We start from the raw sequence: 19,322 nt of genomic DNA, 5'->3' as shown, positions 1-19,322 counted from the left end.
CGTGCGACACGAGCACGTGACCGCCACAGTGTGCACAGTACTCGCAGCCTTGTCTAGACCACCAACTCAAAAGGGTCGAGAGCGTGATCGTCTCCTACCCTGTGGCGTGTGCAGAGAGCCGCGAGATCGCACAGCGTCTCTCCGGCGATGTTGAAGCCACCGAAATACTGTTCCTTTTGTCTTTTAAATATTCACGGAAATGAGGAGTCGATTCGGAAATCCATCTTATTATCTGAAATGTATTTTTCTGCAGATAAGCAGTGTAAAATTAAGCATATTAGGTAAAAATATGGGTGTGGGTGGAATGATTTTCTGTGGATAATGTGAGGTATGGGTAATGGAGTTGTGGATACGTGATGTTCTGCTGTCTTGTTTATTACTACTCTGGCTGAGTATAACATGTCTCAGTAGTAATCTGATTTTACTGCTTACTAATACAATAACCATGCCCAAACATACAAAACTAAACTCGCTGCATTCATCAATAACACTGCATAACAACATCAGAATATATTATAAATAGGCTGACATTTATAGAAATGACCCGTATTCAGAGCAAAGAGGGCGATGGTGCTGAGAGATTGGCTTTGTAGTTGGGAGATTGGATTTTACAATGTGGGGCCATGAGAAATCTGGAACATTTTAGGCGGATTTACAAATGATTAGGTTTTTTAAACTGGCATATTAACATTTGGAGACATCGTGTATTAAAGGACGATCTTCAAAAGTAAAAATAAACAAAGTCACTCATATTGAAAGCAACATTATAACATTTCTCTGTAACAGCAACAAAAGCTTAAATATGCTTTGTTGTATACATACATAAAATCAGTTATATAAAAGTAATATTATAAAATATTACTGCAGCGCTGGATCATGGTGATTGTTGCACTGAGGCAGACTCCTTTATTATGCTGAGTATGATTGCCATGATACTGTGATACTTTAATATTTCGCACGATAAATGGTCCACAATAATGGTCGTTTCTGTTTCGTCATATAAATGTTTGTCATATTTTATGTCCTGACAAAATCTACGTAGAATTATTAGAGCACAGTAACTCAAGTTCTAACTGGATAGCTATTGACCATTAAAGTTTGCCCAAATAATTGACGGCTTGGTGGTGATGTGACTTCATCAGTTTGTAGTTTGTGTAATTGTTCAAAGGTTTATTGTGTAACTGTCAACATGAGCATTATAAGTGCCTTGTGGCAGGCTTAGACCATTCAACTGCTGTTGCAGAACTTTTAAGTAAACCTTTATTTGTTCTGGAAGTATAGCAAAGCACATAAACGATGCAATGAAACTAAGATGTACAACCACAAAGTTACGGGAAACTGATATTCGATAATCATAATTTCGTGAAATTAGTATTGTATCATGAAAAGTAATATCGTGGCAAGCTATAAAACAACTATTTCCCATGTGAAGCCATACCAATTATAAATATTCGAGTATGTGTGAACAAGTCTGCCTCAGCAGTTACCTAAACCCTTACAGTGTATGCGAAAGGACTGAGGAATTTAGAAAATGTGAAAATGTTCACACATTTCATGTAGTTTAGCATTCACCAATAGATTTCACTGAGAAAGCAAATGGAGTGTGTGTGCTGATGTACTCCACTGAGTTACACGACGCACACGCGCAAAGGAATGGTGCTATATGCTCCCCAACGATGCACACACATGCTCACTTTATTGAAAACACAAGTCCTGCAAGACACACAGTTGTTGTTTTTTACCAGTGGACGTAGATGTTTAGGCCATGACATAATCGGGCAGGAGCACTTTTTGTTGCCCGTTAAAGCGGTTTGTGGTTGGAGCCCAGTGGCAGCCCTGGTTAGTGCAGCCAACGGGGTTTGCATTGATGAATACATCAATGAAACACTCTGCTTGTTTCGCAGTCAGGTGTTTAACGATCCCGTGGCATTGTCTGCAAAATATCAGGCCACGTATTTGAGCGTCACAGTCCAAATTTTCAAATTTTTTATAATCACTCGTTGATCACTTAATTGGCTGAAACCACAGTACACACGCTGCCCCGTACTGGGAGACTATGCTCACCTGTGAAACATAGCGCCTTCACGATAGCCTTGTGCTCCTACAAGAATGGCGTGAATATCTAATGTACACAACTGTCATTCTTATTATCTGCAAGTGTGCTGCTGCTGGGAGTGAGGAGGGCTGGACAAAGTAAAGAAATCACATGGGAGCCCCATGAAGCCTGAATGTGATCCAATCACGTGGCTCAGAGTGGCTGCCCACTCTCCCTATGGCCACGATGCTTCAACGTTATTTGGAAGAGATCATCGGTATTTTTTTGATTAAATGTAATTCTTTAAATATGTGGAATGTCAATTTTATTTTTTATATTCTATCCGGCACAGTTTTGCACAAGTCTCCCCCAACTACCCCCAAAGTAAATACATTCGATGCGCGTTGCGTTAATTTATCTGCATGTTACATCTCAAACCACATTTCTTGGGGGGTGGGGAACGGTGGGGGGCAGGGTGCAATGGCTAAAACTCCAGACACAGACACACACACACGTGTAAAGCGATACTACTGCGTCCTCTGTCCATTCCTGGCACCATCCCTCTCCCCCTCCAGACGTGGACGAGTGCGAGAGGGCGGACGCGTGTGATGGCAACGGGCGTTGCGTCAACACGGCAGGGGGCTACGCGTGCCACTGCCACCGAGGGTACTCGCTGTCCACCGACAAGGGCAGGAAGACGTGTCACGGTTCGCCCCCCCGCCCCCACCGCACGCCGCCCGCGACTGCCTCAGAAAAAAACCCCAAAGCCGTCGCTTTGTTCTTATTTTCGCGTGCAATTCACATTTCACTTTATATATATGTTCCTCCAAAACACCGGGTACCGTATTTGCACTTCTCCCAACACGTGTTATTTGTGATACTGCATCTTGCCGTAGTTGATAAAATACTTTTCGCGATTTGGAAGTCCACAGAAGTCACCTTGAGGAAGAGACTCGCCGCTCCGAATTGGATGTGGAATGTATACCACTGGCCTTCAGCGCTTCAAACAGAGATGGCCACCGTTCCATAACCTTTGAGCAGAAGAAACTTTTTTGTTTATTTTTATATACTAATTTATTGGCTAGGTGAGACTCAAATAAACGTTGTGTTTCGTTTGCAAGGAAGAATTGATCAATATAAGTACAAGACCAACACTCGTGACTACGATATCACCACCCTTTGTCAATCCACCACTGGCTGAATGCATCCCCATGACATTTTGGTGACGTGGGTTGTTGGCCCATACTTCACCACTCTAGTCAGTGTGGGTTCATATTCTTGGTTCTTTCGGTAAAGTCACGTAGATACAAAAAAAACATTGAAAATAAGAAAGCAAAAAATCACCACTCTTTTTTTTCACGTTAACATGCTAATCTCTCACATTAACACAGCCACTTCCGTGCCCTCGTCGAGGAGGCCGCTCTCCTATCTTACAGTTACATGCTAATTTCTTACATTAACATCACTAGCCCCGGCCACTTCTTTATGACCCTTGGGCTACACCCATTTCAAACCTTTTAAAACAGTCTGCTTCAGCAGGAGATCACGCTTTCCCACTTGATGACGGACGCTTGTGTTGTGGCCGAAACGTCGTGATTTATTTCATTTTATACCTACGTGACTTTACCGAAAGGACCAAGAATATGAATTCCTGCAGTCACGAAAGTTTTAAGTCAAAATTCAGTGTGGGTTGTTGGGAGGCCGTTCAGACATCACCCACCAGTGATGTCAGCTGTCGCCGGGCATCAGACTGGCAGCCAGGTTCACAGTGCGGTGCACAAGCCGCTGTGTGCCATCTTGTTTGTCTGTCTCATTTGTGACTTGGTGCACGTGACTTCTTGGTTACGCAGTCCACGTCATGACATTGCACACTTAATTCACATTTGCATGCAACAACGAACCAATTCTACATCCACACGTCCCCAAAACATCCACAATTCATCTCAAGTCACGGTTGGACGATTGTCAATCCGTGTTGGACCGTGCACCACCATGGCATGCACCTAGATTCCTTTCGTAATTGTGATTCATTTTTGCGTAACTCGTAAAATAAAAAAAATCGTCGTGGGTTTCCTAAAAATGAAATTCTTTTTTTTTAAACGGGCTCGCGATACATTTTTCGTTCTGACAAGAGCGATAGATGCGCTCCATTCATGTGTGTAGCGTTAGTCAGCGGAGCTGACAAACAAATCCACCTCACTGGCGCCACAAACTTGGGTCTCTGGCGCCGCGGAGCAAGAGCTTAGTGGAAAGCGGTGGGGGGGGGGGGGAATAATTTCAATGTAGTGGCACGCTCACCCTTTGGCATTGCCGAGGTGTGCTTCGAGAAAGGCGAGGCCGTGCGGCCGTGCATGTGTTTGGAACGATGACCAAACGTTTCAGATGAATTAAATTGCGATTTTTTTTCACCGTTTTTTGACGTGCCTGATGATTCTCGGGGGCACTGGCCCATCTCAAGGCAAAAAAACATGATGCTTTAGCTCCCACATATGCTTGTTATTTCCTACATTTTTGATGTATGTGAAACATTTTCAGCGTCTTTGTGCACCGTTGCACAAACATTTTTTAGTGCAATGTTGCTTTTTTTGATCAATTTTACTTATGCCAGAGGAATGTGGAATTTCTTACCAATGGCCCAAAAGATGTACAATCTAAATTTGAAACAAGGAAGGAAATTTCTGAATCCATTTTAAACTTGCGTTTGTCCTCAGAATAATGTTTTATATAAATGTGTACAACTTGCTGTGACATATGAATCATAAACGTGGACATTTATGAAAAAAATAGAAGAACGACTAAAAGGTGTTTTATAAAGCAAGGTGCTTCCTGGGAGTTACTCACGGATTGCTTTGTGTTTAGCGATGGGGGTTCTTTAAAAAAAGTTTTGGATAGCCCTGTGCATGAATGTATCCGGTTTACTCATGGCTAAGTTCCAAATAGGCACAACTTTATTGTAAAATGTTATTTCTATTGAATTATTATTACAATAGCTATCGTGATCCCTACCCTGCCAGACAGACACAGACATATAGACAGAGCTAATGCATTAATGATTTAAACCTTAGTTGGAAAACGTTTAAAAATAAATACAAACCATCAAAACAACATAAACATGGAACACAAGGTGTCCACTCAGATGGCCTGAGTGTTTCACCTGCACAGTGTAGTGCTTATCACTTCCCAAGAGAGGATTTCCTAGTTGAGAAGCTGCCTGAAAATTGGATACAATTGTGGTCCCAAAATATTAAAGGCAATGCTATATGGTCTTCATTTAATAATAGTAACTGACATTGGGCTTTGTATGCTTTCCATTGACTTAAGATAAATACAATGTGTAATGATAATACGGTGTTAGTCATTGGTTATGCTTCCTTGAAGCTAGTGTGGAAGAGTAGCCGGAAACCCTCAAATTTTATGGGAAAATCTTAGGTTTTCCGAGTATAAAATCTGATGTCATATTTGATTTCGGCACCCGTAAACACCTCCACACATACAACCTTTCATGGGCCTATAAAGCCATACGCACTTTATTTGTGCTTAATTTCAGACCTTCACTCATCATAAGTCGTTACAACAGTTACTCATTCACTCCCTAGTGGCCACTTTGGGATATACAGACATCAAACTTTTGATAGTATAACTGATAACTTCGAAAACTGAAATGATATGTATTTGTGCACATGTTTATGGGCATTTGTTTCTTGCACTCTTTATTTTCTGTTCTCGTCTTCCCGTTCTGTAGATGTAAATGAATGTGAGAACACCATCCTGTGCCCCGGGGGACGCTGCGTCAATCTGCCAGGTTCACACAGGTGTGAATTCTGCGATCCTGGCTATCAGATGAGTCGGAGGAAAGAGTGTGAAGGTTGGTTTTCAGTTGTACATATACGTATGTTGAACTTCTTTCGCACCATACGCAGCCAACTGTGCTAATCGGGGTTGTGGGGGAAGAACAACAAACTAAATGTATGTTTGACATGTTCTTGGAAAACACACGAGGTTATTATTTAGACACGTCTCACACATCTAGACTAATACACGATGCATGTATGAGGATGACACAAGCAACATTTTCAGAGCCAGATGTTGCAATCAAACGAATCTGTCCAGTGGGTGAAAACCCATCAGCACATCCAGCTCAGGACTGCACATGTCCAGAGCGAGTGCCAGCAAGCTAGGGAATATGTCCAGTGGGCAAAACTTGGACGGTGCAGCTGGTAAGACTTTGCACATTCCTGGAAGGAGAGCCAGCAAGCATGTGAGTCTGTCTTGGGCAACATTTATCTACTCTGCTCCTCGTGATGCCCACATCCCCCCCCCCCGTACAGCTTTCCTTAATTACCAATCATCAGAGTACCTTGGTAACCTGATTTGCCAATGCATATAAAACAAATTATGTGGTGACACTGCGTTGGCAGTGGTTCGCAAAGCACAAGAAACTAACACAAAAACCCGTAGGACTTATGTCAATAACACTGCGACCTTAAAAGGAAAACGTATGTAGAATGGGCGACGTTTTGGGTAATTTCACGTCTTCACAGCACATGGAGAGGACAAACAGGTGGAGTGGATAAGAGAAGGAGACTGCGTACTCTTTGGCTCTTTCGGAAAAGTCACGTAGGTAGAAAAAATAATAGATCACGACGTTTCGATCGCAACACAAGTAATCGTCTGCAGGTGAAAAAGAGGGGGAAATCTGCGGAGGCAGACTGTTTATAAAGGTTTAGAGATGGGAGCGGCAGCTAATGTTAAATGTAAGCTCGGCTAGGGCCAAGCTCGGCTAGGCTTGGAAATTTGAGAGTCGGCTAATATTGGCAGGTAGCAAGGGAACATCAAAGCTGTTAAAACTGTACCTGGTTGATCACGTCCTTCCAATGATTGCTTAATTTGGATGGTAAATACCAGCCAGACGTAAAATGAGACAGCTTTTGCATTTGTAGGAATTCTCAGCAAAAGTCGCCATTAGCCATTATCTCCCATCCAAAATGACCATAAATAAATCTACCATTGAGTTGTAAATTGTGCCCATTATATGTGTATATGTGTACAATGTATATTATGGAAAAGGATCATTGTAGTTGATTAATCGTAATGTGGCCTGACCCAGGGAAGATGCCCGTAAAAAAATATATTGATTTAGCTCTGTCCAGAAGAGCATAAGAAACACTGTTGAGAATTGGGAGTTATTGCAGGAATTTGGTTTGTCATTTAGAAAGCCAAAAACAAAATCTAATTGAATAAATCACGGATCGAAAATGAAATGACTAGAGAATGTGATATCGTGCAATATCCGTGCACAACTACTTGACGAATATATTTGAATAGTGTGCAGTGGCATGTGCAACATGCAAACGGCATGCCGAAGACTTTTGTGACAATTTGCCAATGCCAAAGCAATTTGAAAATAGGGGGAAAACAAAAACACAGAAAAGAACATAATAACACAAGTATCTGTGTCTATAAAAGAACAGATGAGCTCATCTCAGGGAACGGAGCAGGAAATGAGCTCAGAGGGAAAAGAACAAAAGTATATGTGTATATATAACAACAAATGCCCTCAACTACATCGCCCCCCCTCTCCCCTCCCCTCCCATCTCAACCTTATTGCTGCAGATATTGACGAATGTCAGAATCCCCAAGCTTGCGTTAATAAGAGGTGCGTGAACATTCCTGGGGCGTTCGAATGCGTCCCGTGCCCTAGTGGCTTCAAGGCGGCTGGAACAAAATGCGAAGGTAGGCCAGCTTGTGTGCAAACAGAAAGATTTATTATTTTATTTGTTTACACACTTATATATTTGTTTTCAGTGGGGGTTATTTTATTATAGTTGCTTACTTTAGTTGGCCTTTAACATTTGTTTTAAACAAACACACACAATTGGCAAAAATACATTTACGCACAAAGATAAATAGTGGCGGATTTAGTTTTGTATAAATGTATCATTGTTCCAATTTCACTGTGTTTGTCGACTGTCAGTGTTTGTGATTCGTTTGGTTAACCGAGTTAGCGAGATGCATGCTTTGCAGGGGAGCGTCGCGTTGCGATGGCTGGGGCACAGTGCTCACACTGAAGTCTAGCTTTTGTGTCCAGAAAGATTCTCCTCTAGGTAAATTTACTTTGGTGGAATTGGGAGTTCTGTTACGGCCGCAGCATCTACATCGGATATCCGATCACGTGGACACACACCGTTGATGCTCGAGCTTGTGTATGAAAGGCGTATTGCCCAGATTAACAAAAACATCTTCCTGCTCATTCGCCGCGGCAGATGTGAACGAGTGTCTGAACAGCACGGCGGTCTGCAGGGACGGTCGCTGCATCGACCTGCAAGGGTCTTACAGGTGTTCCTGCAACCCGGGCTTCACTCCGTCCGGAAATGGAAAGCGCTGCGATGGTACGCAATTCATCCGTGCGGACACCGCACGCACGACGGACATCTGTGAAAAAGAGCTTCGGATGAGCTCATCGGACTGCTCCAGGATAAATACAAAAAAATCTGATCCTGACACGCACACACACACGTACATACACACAACTCGTGTGTAATTTTTCCTTACATCAATGCTCCAGAAATATCTCCAGGTCTCGAATTTAAAATAAAAAAAAAACACAAAAGGAGCAATATAAATCTTAAGTGAAAGGGATTTTTTAATGTCACATGGTGACCCTTATAAAAATTAGTAATTTGTGTATATATATAGACTATCCTCCACCATTGTAATTAACAACCGTACTTGGATATTGCACACAAAAGTACGAGGAAAGAGAGGAGTATTGGAAGACAGGAAATCGGTGAAGAAAGATCACCCTGGCAGAGTATTGTTTTGGCCCTATTGCCGCTAATGAGCTAATGGAAGGGACAGATTACGACGATGTCTTCTCGCGCGCGCAACATGGGATTCACGTGCACATCTACGTGTCTACGCAGACGTGGACGAGTGTGCCGAGCGCCCGTGCCAGAGCGGCGAGTGCGTGAACACGCCCGGCTCGTTCAAGTGCTCCTGCCCACCCGGCTTCCAGCTCAGCGACGGCACCAACTGTCGAGGTGAAACAGTCTCCGGCACGCTCACGCGTTTCATGTTGCAAGGGGGGGGGGGGGGGGTAAGAGGACAAATGGTGTGTCCCTGAAATTGCTTGCTCACACAACCACTGCCGGCAGAAGGGCCTCCATTCGAGAGACGCACGGGTGGGCCTCTCGAGAGGCTATTTTGGCCTACTCTTCCACGCTTGGCTACACATCTTGGAATAGGTGGGAGTACGCACACTTTAGCCCAGCACCACCCACCAGATTCGTGTTTGATTATTTTATGGGGACATATTTTGAGCTTTTGATACATGTTATTAATATATACATTACAGTTGCATTTAAAAATGCACCAGCAGTGGCACGAGCAATCAATTAGAGGGCTGCACCTTTACCTCTTACCCAGGCAATGAGCAACATACAGGGGTGACAAGTGGTAGTGATTTTCCGTCACTTGCTCGCCTTGTTTAGATATCGATGAGTGCAAGACAGGCAACGAGTGTGAAGGCGGCACCTGCATCAACACGGTGGGATCGTTCCAGTGTGGATGTCAGCCGGGCTTTGCAGCCCTCCCCGGCACAGACTTGTGTGCAGGTACCACTGCGGTGCCCCTGGCACATTATCTTCACCAGAATTGTGCTTGAGATTGAATCACATATTATCTCGTGTCTCCCGGAATATTTTCGTGTCATCATATCTGGAAGAATAAAAATAAAATCTGCATTTAATGCTACATTTTTAAAAATTTCCTATTCATCCCCATGTGGGTGGTTAAGCCCCTTTACAACAGGATGTTGGCACGTTCATATCCGAAACGAAATGATTGTTACATGAGTGTGATGCTTTAGGACTTACACTGGTTGAATAAGCTATGTGTCAGCATCCCAGCATTTTTGCATGCTTTACAGTCCAATTAGTATTGTGTGTGTGAGTCTGTTTTTTATTATAGCATGTCTTGATCATGTTTTTTGCCAAAATGAGCTGGTTCATTGCTTTATGGCTTTTGGGCACTGGCATTTTCACTTGCACTTCAAAGTGCATGTTGTTTGAATTGAAGATGTATAACCTCACTAAGAGCCATTTCCCAGGTTTCAGGGTCTGATTTAGCTTGGCCTTGAGGGTGTTGACAGCTATATTTGGGGCCCTGTTTACAATTTGAAATGGCATTGCTTTCATGTTGTTCAGAGTGGTTTGACAAAAAAAAACATTCCATGTTTCCCTTTTAGTATTTTTTTTCTTCTAAATATCAGAACAAAGCAAACTTCTCTCTCTTTGGCTGGGGCATCTGGTCCTAATTGTGTCTAATGTTCCCTATTTGGGGCTTAATTTTTCAGGGTGCTTACACGTAAAATGCATTCAACTGCTCTGTTTTCTTGATACTGATTCACATATAATTGCAGGATGTGGCTTTTTGAGATTAATAATTTTGTTCGACTGTCATAAACGTGCTAGGATTATATTTTAAACAAATTGCTAAATGCTTGTTCCTGTGTCCCATTAGGTTATTTGTTTTATATGGTTTGTGCAATTGGTTTGGGAGTGTCGGTGCCCGTTTAATAATTTAAATGTGCAGCCACTGCATTGTACTGCATTTTTGTACATCGTGTTAGCGGAGTCTCACTTTGTTGTATTGTTAAAAAACTATTCTGATGATGCAGTATTCGTATGAATCGCTCGCGAAAATATCAAAGCTTAATTTTCAGGAGCGTAAGTGCATGTTGTTTGAATTTCAGCTGCATTCTCTTACTAATAACCGTTTCCCAGGTTTCAATGTCTGAATTAGCCTGGCCATAAGGGTGGTGACAGCTACATTTGTAGGTAGCTACCTTTGGGCAGAGTATGAACGAAGGCCTCTTAGGGTTCTTGGCCATTCACTTTGATTGTTATTACATGCGGGAATTGGAATGCCCGGAGAAAACACACACACACACGCACGCAGAATGGAAAATACTCGAGCTTCTGCACAAACGGGTCAGCAACCTGCTTCTTTTGTTACCTGTTGAGAGAACATACAGGTTGTGACTGCACTTCTAATCTTTCCAAAGTCAGATCGATATCGCCCAGTGATCATTGATCCTCTTGAGAGCAGCCTTCCGGCCTCGTGCAGGCTGTTCGTCACACCGTGACTCTCTCCGGCTGCGTGACCCAGGGCGCATTCCTGCACATTGACTGCAAGTCCGCCCCCTCTCAGTGGAGGAAAGAGGAGGGGAAGGGCCTTCTTATACTTCGTTTTTTATTCCGTTTGTTAACACATCAAAGCGGCGGAGACTTGCCATTTCCCAACACGGGTTCAAAAACACAGACATTGCTCCTCCGAAGACTGGAACACCAAATAAGAGGGAACAAATAAATTGTGGCAGACGTGACGCAATTCCAAGCAGAACAGCTGCGCGGGGTGAACATACGCGCCAGCGCTCACTGCTCGCTTGCACATTAATTTGCGTATTTAGTCTTCAGGATTTCATCTGCCACATTGTTTACATGCTCGCATGTAAAGCCGTGTTTATTGCTTTCTTTATTACTTTTTTTGGTTTTTATCTGCTCCTATATGTACTAGTCATACACAACAAGTGCATTGATGTTTGGGGGAAGCGGTGGTGCAATGATTAGGCCACTGCTCTCAACCCCACTTAACTAACCTGACTTGCCCAGTGTGTTGAAGTATCATCAACCGACCCTTATGACCCATACAGAATGGTGAAGCCTTCATCCAGCTCTGGGCTAAACAGCGGCTATACATTACGATTATTATTTATGTCAGTGGTCAATCGCCTTGAGACATGAGTGGAAGGCACCTTAAAAATAAATGTAAATGATTAATATTAATGAATTGAATATGATGTATTATTCTTTATATACATTTAACGCTCCATCTTCAAAATGTATCGTTCACATTTGCCGTATCTGGTATATTGAGAAAGTTGAACAAATTAAGCCATTTGCTCTGGGTATATGAGCATTAATTATATTCTTAAGCTGAGCGAGTGCATCAATAGCCAGTTGTGAGATGTGTTCATCGCCTCATTTACGAGTTAGAGTTCCGAAGTGGAGCAAGATTGCACCTACCTCTCTTTTACCCACAAGAACTCATAAACACTTCCATTCTTCCCTGCGCTGACCTCACATTTGTTCATTTTGTCCCTCAATGTTGTTGCAATTAGGAAATTTGACCTCACAGTACAGTATTTCTTTACAGTGTTACGTGAAAATTTACAATATGTTTTAATTATTAGTGTAACAATGGGGTGTAACAATGCTTCCGTTTTTGTTGAGCCGTAACACATTTCATAACACTGATCGTATGGGCATTTAAACACAGTGCATTATTGTGTTCCAACTTACGAACAGTTCTACTTACGAACATATCTCCGGAACAAATTAGGTTCGTAACTTTACGTATATTTATTTTGGTATTTTATTACTTGTCCTCTATACTTTGAACTTCTCTAGCATTCTTTTGCATTGTTGTTGTAACTCTCTGACCCGCCCTCCCTTACTGGAGATCCGAGAAAAAAAAGAAGCTTCTCCAGGATAAATCATGATTTTGATTCTGGTGTTGCTCGGCAGATGTGGACGAATGTGAGAATGCGACCGCGTGCAGCGAGCACCAGTACTGCGTTAACGCGGTGGGCTCGTTCCAGTGCCACTGCGACCAAGGATACCAGACCGCGAAGGAGGGACTTGGCTGTGTGGGTACGTAGGCCACACGAGACGCCAAGAAGGCACGCGTCACCCACAGCTGCCTCTGTCACAAATGCGCTTTGATGATCGGTGCTCCATGGTGCTTTTGCGCGCAGTTATTCGTTATTAAAGTTGAGTTAATGGACTACCCGCACCCAGTGCGGTGTGTGTGCATAAAGTAACTGTCATATCCGACCTTTTCACATATCCACCTGTAACTCAGTGCCCACTGAGTCTGGTATGCGATATTGTACAGTTTTAGAAATACGAATTCTAAAAATGATTCACGCTGCCAACCACCTTACCCTGTTTAAGTCGAGGCTCAAGACCTTCCTCATTTATTTTGCTCAGCGCTGATGGTCTTTTCCAAATAAAACGTCTTCAGTCGTACCTTATCTCATTCTCTTTATGTTTATGCGTCTAACTTGTAAAACAATAAAGCATTTGTGCAGTCCTTTGTCAAGCCACTCCACTGCTCGCTAGATGGGGGCCTTCCCATACCGTCTTGGAGTCACGGTGTATGCTTTACCCTGACTCCACCACGCTGGTCAGTGCGGGTTGGCGATGGCAGAGGCCCAGGTCTGGTTCAGATATGGCTCACCGCTGATGTTAGCCATGGTCAGACGTTTAATTTAGGTAGCTAGATTCACAGCATAGTGAGAAAACTACTGTGCTGCAGCTCCACCAAAACGTAGTTGTATCACCATGACATTCCACTGTGTAAACCTTCATCACATCTCATCCACAGAGGCAATGCACAGATGAGTGCTTACCCTGACTAGGTTCTGTTTTATCTAAAACGCACCGCAACTTTGTCCTGCCAACTAAAATACCAATTGATGAGCAGACAATGTCCCTTTCATGAATCTGTTTCTCGATGTAAAAAATTAAAGTAAAATTTTCACAACCCATCAGCTCGCAATGATGCGAATTATTACTTTGCATTCGTAGACCAATGATGTCAACAGAACAGGAACTTAATGTGGACTCACACCTTTCCACCCAACCAAGTCACCTACCCCTGCCTTCTTCCCAGCGAACCCTATCCTACCCCGAAATTGTTTAATATATGGGGGGAAAAAGTTGGAAAGGAATTTCATTTATTTGATGAACGCAGATGATAAAACAGAAAGCACACCTGGGCAGGTTTCTCCGGTACATTTTTTTTTATTGTTATCACCGAACTACAAACGAATCTTTCAACGAGATGAACTCATCCCGACAATGACGCTTCCCCCGTCCTCTCGTGGCAGATATCAACGAGTGTGAGACGATCACCGAAGTGTGCGGCTCGGAATTGTGCGACAACGAGGAGGGCACCTTCCTGTGCATCTGCCCGTACGACTATCAGGAGTTCGACTCGCAGCTCGGCAAGTGTGTGCCGGAGCCCACTGGTGAGAAGCAACCTTCTTTCCCACGAACAGCGTCCGGCACAAGCCACACAGCCCATGGCACGGCTTCTCAATGGCATACGGGCTCTTGCCACAGTCGTAAGATCCTGATCGATCTACTAGGTGCTCATTGGCTTAACCCAACTCAATGAGATAGCACTACAATACTCGCAGGAAGTGAGATCGACTTTTACACTCCAGCAAGGTCCCTGAGAACTTCAGATCGCCTTCTTGTCAGCACTCCAAGGTCAAGGCTAATTTCCTGGGGTGATCGGGCTCTTACCAGAGCAGCTCCCCCCCAAGCTTTGGAGCGATGCTTGGCCTTTGCTAATGAGACAATCGGAGTCGTTGGAGCTATTGAAGTATGTCTTGAAAACTCACCTCTTTAAACTGGCCTTTACCCCCCACTAGTTCTGGCCGTTGACCCCGCAGGCTCTGTTTAATTCCTGCTTTCCATACATGGTGGCGCATTGGGATCCACGGATGAAATTCGCCTCACAATGTAAATTATTGTTCTTATTACGTCCTTAATTTTCACAGGACAGCCCCACTGTGTCTCGAGACTTTTTTAAAGGAGAGTGCCGCATTGAAGTGTTTCTTCAGCACCATTTATTAAACAGAGTTTCATGTGGGAGGAAACCAGAGTAAGCGAAATAAAACTGTCGCTTACGAGGGTGAACACTCAACAAAGTCATCTCCACCTTAGAGCCCCACGCCTACAACACCTGGGAGTTCTTGTGGTGCTAAATGTTGAGAATTGATTGCGTGGCAACTGCCAATTCTGTCACGTGCGCATTGCATGTTTATCGTCAGCTGTCTACGGGATCCCCTCCACTCCTCAACCACAACCACTGCAGGCTGGAATCCACAACTTCCCAGGATACTCAAGATACCCAGGTAGATCTTCTTTCGTATGGCTGTTGTAGATGCAGAGCCCCAACTACAAGTTCACGTTGAGGTGGTCAAGCCAGACAACCGCGTCGGTATCGCCGTAACGTCGCCTTCGCATTTGTGAAATGGGCAGTGCATCGTTATATGTCGTATGCTCTGTTCTGGATGACCACAGTCGCACATTGGAGAGTTCTTCATTTTTCACGTGTGCATCAAGTATTCGCATCTGTCATGGTTTGTGCGAATGTGGTGATTTGTTGTTAGGTGAGGAAAAGGGATATTAAAAGCAACGCTCTTTATTTATCCAGCAGAGACTCACCGAGTCCCAAGACTCTTTCACGAGTGCCCTGCACTTGCACGTTTTGCCAATTTTAGATTTTCCAATTCCACTAATTAATTCCAGTGTTTTGCAAGTGAGAGGAAACTGGAGGACTTGGCGAAAACTTGCCCGTACAAGGGAATAAACACGCAGAGCTCCACACAGATGGATGAAAGAATCGAAATATCTGTACCATTTGTTGTGGCTACCTCACAAGCTCAGCAGGTTGAGAGTTGTGTGTGATCTGCTAACCCTTGCTGCTTGCAAAGTGCTGAATCACGGGCGTGCACAGCCAACGTGTCTGGCTGCGTGAAAATTATCTCGCTGCATTCGTTCACACTTACATGGCAAATGTTAGTCACTGTCAACATTATAAGGGCATATTTTAAATGATGTTGCTCAATGTTAAACCTTGGTCTTGTTTCACTCCCAGAATTTGTGGACTCATCAGAGCGCTATCCACAGCATCCATATCGACAAGAGCCCAGACTGCGTGGTAAATACTCAAGCCCCATACCTTAATCTGCAGAACACCTGTAAGCTGATGATACCTAAGCCCAAATGTAAATTGTGATAGACATCACGTGTCCTACACAGATGACACATAGATACCACAGACTGAAGTTACAATTTGCACAGCAGTCTAATGATAGTACTTGCCATTGAGCGAGATTTTAAAGGAGGTGATGGATCTGACCTCTCTGGCATTGTAATGAATTGTCATAATTCGAGGTGGCTATTTAGTTCAAGAATATAAATTTTTTTGTCTTGTTTTTACGGCCTTTTTTATTTCTTTATATTTATTTCTGCCTCATATTTACAGTTCTATTTTCTCTTTCAGCTTAAATGAATAGGATTTTCGTTTTCATATACTTTTCATGTATCAAAAATTATTAATTCTCTCTTGCATAACTCAATACATGAAAAGCATAGGAATACATGTCAATCAATGAATTTCTACATCATTTCATGCCAAATAAATACAATTATGTATTAGTTCCATGTAAAAACACATTATGCAAAAATAATAGCAAGCATTACTTTAGGGCTTTCTATTGTCATTGAATAGAATGATTATTTTGGTTGATCTATTCAATTGATTGGGCAATATGGCTCGTTCCCATATTTGTTTCTCCACATTAAAATGTTTGTTTTTGTTCCACAACCCATCGGCCACACGGCCTTCAGGGGACTGCATCCTATCAGCAAAACTGGTTCAGTAGAAGCAGAACTGTGGACTATGAATAAAAATGACATTTCCACATGATAAGCCATTTCGTTCAGCTATCCTTTGTGTCCGTGTCACTTCAGAAAAAGACCTAGACAGCTCAGTGGGCCTTACCTGGTTAAAATAAATACAAAGTTTGAATGTAGTTTTAAAATGCGACGTGTGATGCTTGCTTCGCGATTATTTTGGGTTGAAGTGGAGGTGAATCATCATCATCATCGTCGCGTGCTTCCCCATTGCCCCGGCAGAGCCGGTGGGCGTGCCTGCAGCCCACGTACCGGCCGAGAGACGCGAGTGCTACTTCAACCTCAATGACGAGAACGTCTGCCGGAACGTCCTGGGGCGCAACGTGACGCGCGACGAGTGCTGCTGCACCGTCGGCGCCGGCTGGGGCACCGACTGCGAGCCCGCGCCCTGCCCGCTGGAAGGGACCGGTAATGATTAGGGCACAGGCACGAGCCTGCACCTGAGGGTTGCCAGCTGCCCTGGTTTTTACCAGGATCCATAGAGTTAGACACGGTGGCAAGATGATGTTAACTATCTCGCCTGGTATACAGGAGGTCGTATGTTCGATCCCGTTCCTGGCACCTGTATATTTGGACTGTGCATGTTCTCCCCATGGTCGTGCAGATTGTTTTCGGGGTCCTACAGTTTTTCCCTCCACGTTTAGAAGAATGCATTTAGAGTATTTGGCTGATATAAATTTCCACATTCTGCTATCTTTGCGGCCAGGTTGCTTCCAAAAACGAGTTATATAGCTCAGTGGGCCTTACCTGGTAAAATAAAAATCCTTTAGCTTTTAGGCATCCGTGGTGAAGGTGTCATCGTTCCTCACCCCCTCCCGTCTCCCCCACCTCATGCCACCCCCAAGATAGATACATCACCACCACCACCCCTTCCAGAAAGTGGAGCCACCGGCCGCCAATGCTTGCTTCGTTTCCATCACTTGGGCTGCCGCGTTCTGCAGGCGCCCCCTGTGGGCGGGGGGCTCGGGGCAGCCGCCCACTCCGCCCCCACCCCCAACCGTTGCCATGGCAATGGATCGTTGGTTCTCTTCCTGAGGCAGCTGTCCCCAGACATCCGTTATTCTTCCATGGACACTGAAAGTCCACGCTGTTTGTCAGCTGTGGGATATTACACCACTCGGGACAATTCGCATGTGTTCGTAGTTCTCCCGGAACTGTGAGATATTCTTACCACGATAATGTCCTGGTCATTTTGTACCTCAGAGGTGGCAACCCTGTGTTTACCGCTTGCAACAACAAAGAGAAATTGCCAAAACGTAATCAAAGGACGAGGCTTCATCGAGCAGTGGATTGATTAAAGGGCCGTAAAAAGCAAAGAAGGCAATCCCAATGACAAGCGCGCTAATGTTGTTGATGCGCAGCTGGGCTACGTGCCACGGGCTATCTGACCCGAGTTTGAAGCTTTGTTCATGATAATTTTTATTTATTTAAATCTACAGCCAGGTACCTCGTGATTGTGCTTAGTTGTATCACTTCTACGGCACTCAGGCCTTGCAATACACGAGTGCAGTGGCGTCCCGAGAGAGCGATAATTCTGCACCTGAACGTGATAGGAAAGTGTTCCTTATTAATGAAGTATTAACAGAATTTGGACTTCCTCGGACACAGCTTAGGTACGAATATACAAAGTAAGAACTCATTTACATGTGGTGTTGTGTTTTTCTTTAAGCCACAATCATGTTCCCTTAAAATTCTGCCTCGTAACGAATTGATCCCATTGAAAACCGCTTTCATATATCGGATGGAGCTTCCAGGAAATATCTGAGTGCGGTCCCGGTTCTGTTTAACAGCATCTGGTGTAAAGCTGTAGCCCCGACTGATTATTCCGTCTTCAGATACACTGGTCGCTTCCTCTCCAGTCTGTTGCCCCTTTCTTGCTCTTCTATTGCGAGTATAATTGTCACTTCTCTGAAGAACTCTGAGAAGACTGTCTAGGTCGACTGTAAACTTCTGCACCGTGTGCGTTTGTCTCATTATGGGACAAGCATCCATCTTTCCTCTTTCCTGTCACAGATCAACTCTGAAACTCACGAAAACGACGTGTGTCTCCCTGTACTCGTTTACTCTGATGATTGAAGTATCACGTCAACTGCCACCTACACTCCTGGCGCTGCTTATCGTGAAGAACAGCTGCTTTGTGTTTATAGGTCTAGGGCCTCTGCATATCAAATGTAAAAATGCAAAATGAATTAGCCACTGTTGAGAAGCATTTGAAACGTCTTGGTCTATTTAAAACAAAGCTGCCTATCCTGTTGCTTTTGACATACCTATGCACACGGCTGGATTAAGACTGTTCTCAAGATGGGTAGCAGCAGGGAGCGATCATGTAGGATTTTGAAGCATTTCTTTCTGTAAGATCCCTTCTTCCGCTATTTGTTATGCTGACATAGCATCGCCTCCAGATTCCTACACAATTCTGTTTTCGCTTTCTCAGGAAATTCTGAGGAAGAATAAAAAAAACCACTCGCACTTTTTACAAAAGGATTACGGGTTTTTTTGCTATAAAAGTTTACGCGCCCCCTTTCTCAGTTTACAGGGAGCACAGATTAAGAGCACATGGGTGGCTCACAGCAATGAGCAGGGCCTCAGAATTACAGCCACGATCAAGTTTGGCGCTCAGAAATTCTGTGGCTCGGTAAAGAAAGCACAGTAATGTTTGATATAAATGACCCAGAGAGATACTTGCTCTGGAATGCAATTACACCACCTCGGTTGAAATATGTGCATTATAA

The 19,322-nt window shown here is 43.8% G+C and overlaps 1 protein-coding gene across 3 annotated transcripts in view; it reads left to right on the top strand.

Moving 5' to 3' along the window:
* The window catches only part of LOC144937050 (latent-transforming growth factor beta-binding protein 2-like), a 135,827-nt gene that overhangs the window by 90,643 nt on the left and 25,862 nt on the right, over nucleotides 1–19,322 (top strand). For all 3 annotated transcript variants that reach the window (XM_078864286.1, XM_078864285.1, XM_078864287.1), the window contains 11 exons: nucleotides 2,611–2,742; nucleotides 5,778–5,900; nucleotides 7,649–7,768; nucleotides 8,299–8,424; nucleotides 8,959–9,075; nucleotides 9,526–9,648; nucleotides 12,622–12,747; nucleotides 13,989–14,129; nucleotides 14,940–15,023; nucleotides 15,770–15,832; nucleotides 16,813–16,998. In XM_078864286.1, the coding sequence (XP_078720412.1) occupies nucleotides 2,611–2,742; nucleotides 5,778–5,900; nucleotides 7,649–7,768; nucleotides 8,299–8,424; nucleotides 8,959–9,075; nucleotides 9,526–9,648; nucleotides 12,622–12,747; nucleotides 13,989–14,129; nucleotides 14,940–15,023; nucleotides 15,770–15,832; nucleotides 16,813–16,998 (1,341 nt within the window). The remainder of the gene's footprint in view (nucleotides 1–2,610; nucleotides 2,743–5,777; nucleotides 5,901–7,648; nucleotides 7,769–8,298; nucleotides 8,425–8,958; nucleotides 9,076–9,525; nucleotides 9,649–12,621; nucleotides 12,748–13,988; nucleotides 14,130–14,939; nucleotides 15,024–15,769; nucleotides 15,833–16,812; nucleotides 16,999–19,322) is intronic.

Source organism: Lampetra fluviatilis, chromosome 18 (assembly GCF_964198595.1).
Source record: "Lampetra fluviatilis chromosome 18, kcLamFluv1.1, whole genome shotgun sequence".
Lineage (NCBI taxonomy): Eukaryota > Metazoa > Chordata > Hyperoartia > Petromyzontiformes > Petromyzontidae > Lampetra > Lampetra fluviatilis.
This window is presented reverse-complemented; position numbering and strand designations above follow the sequence as displayed.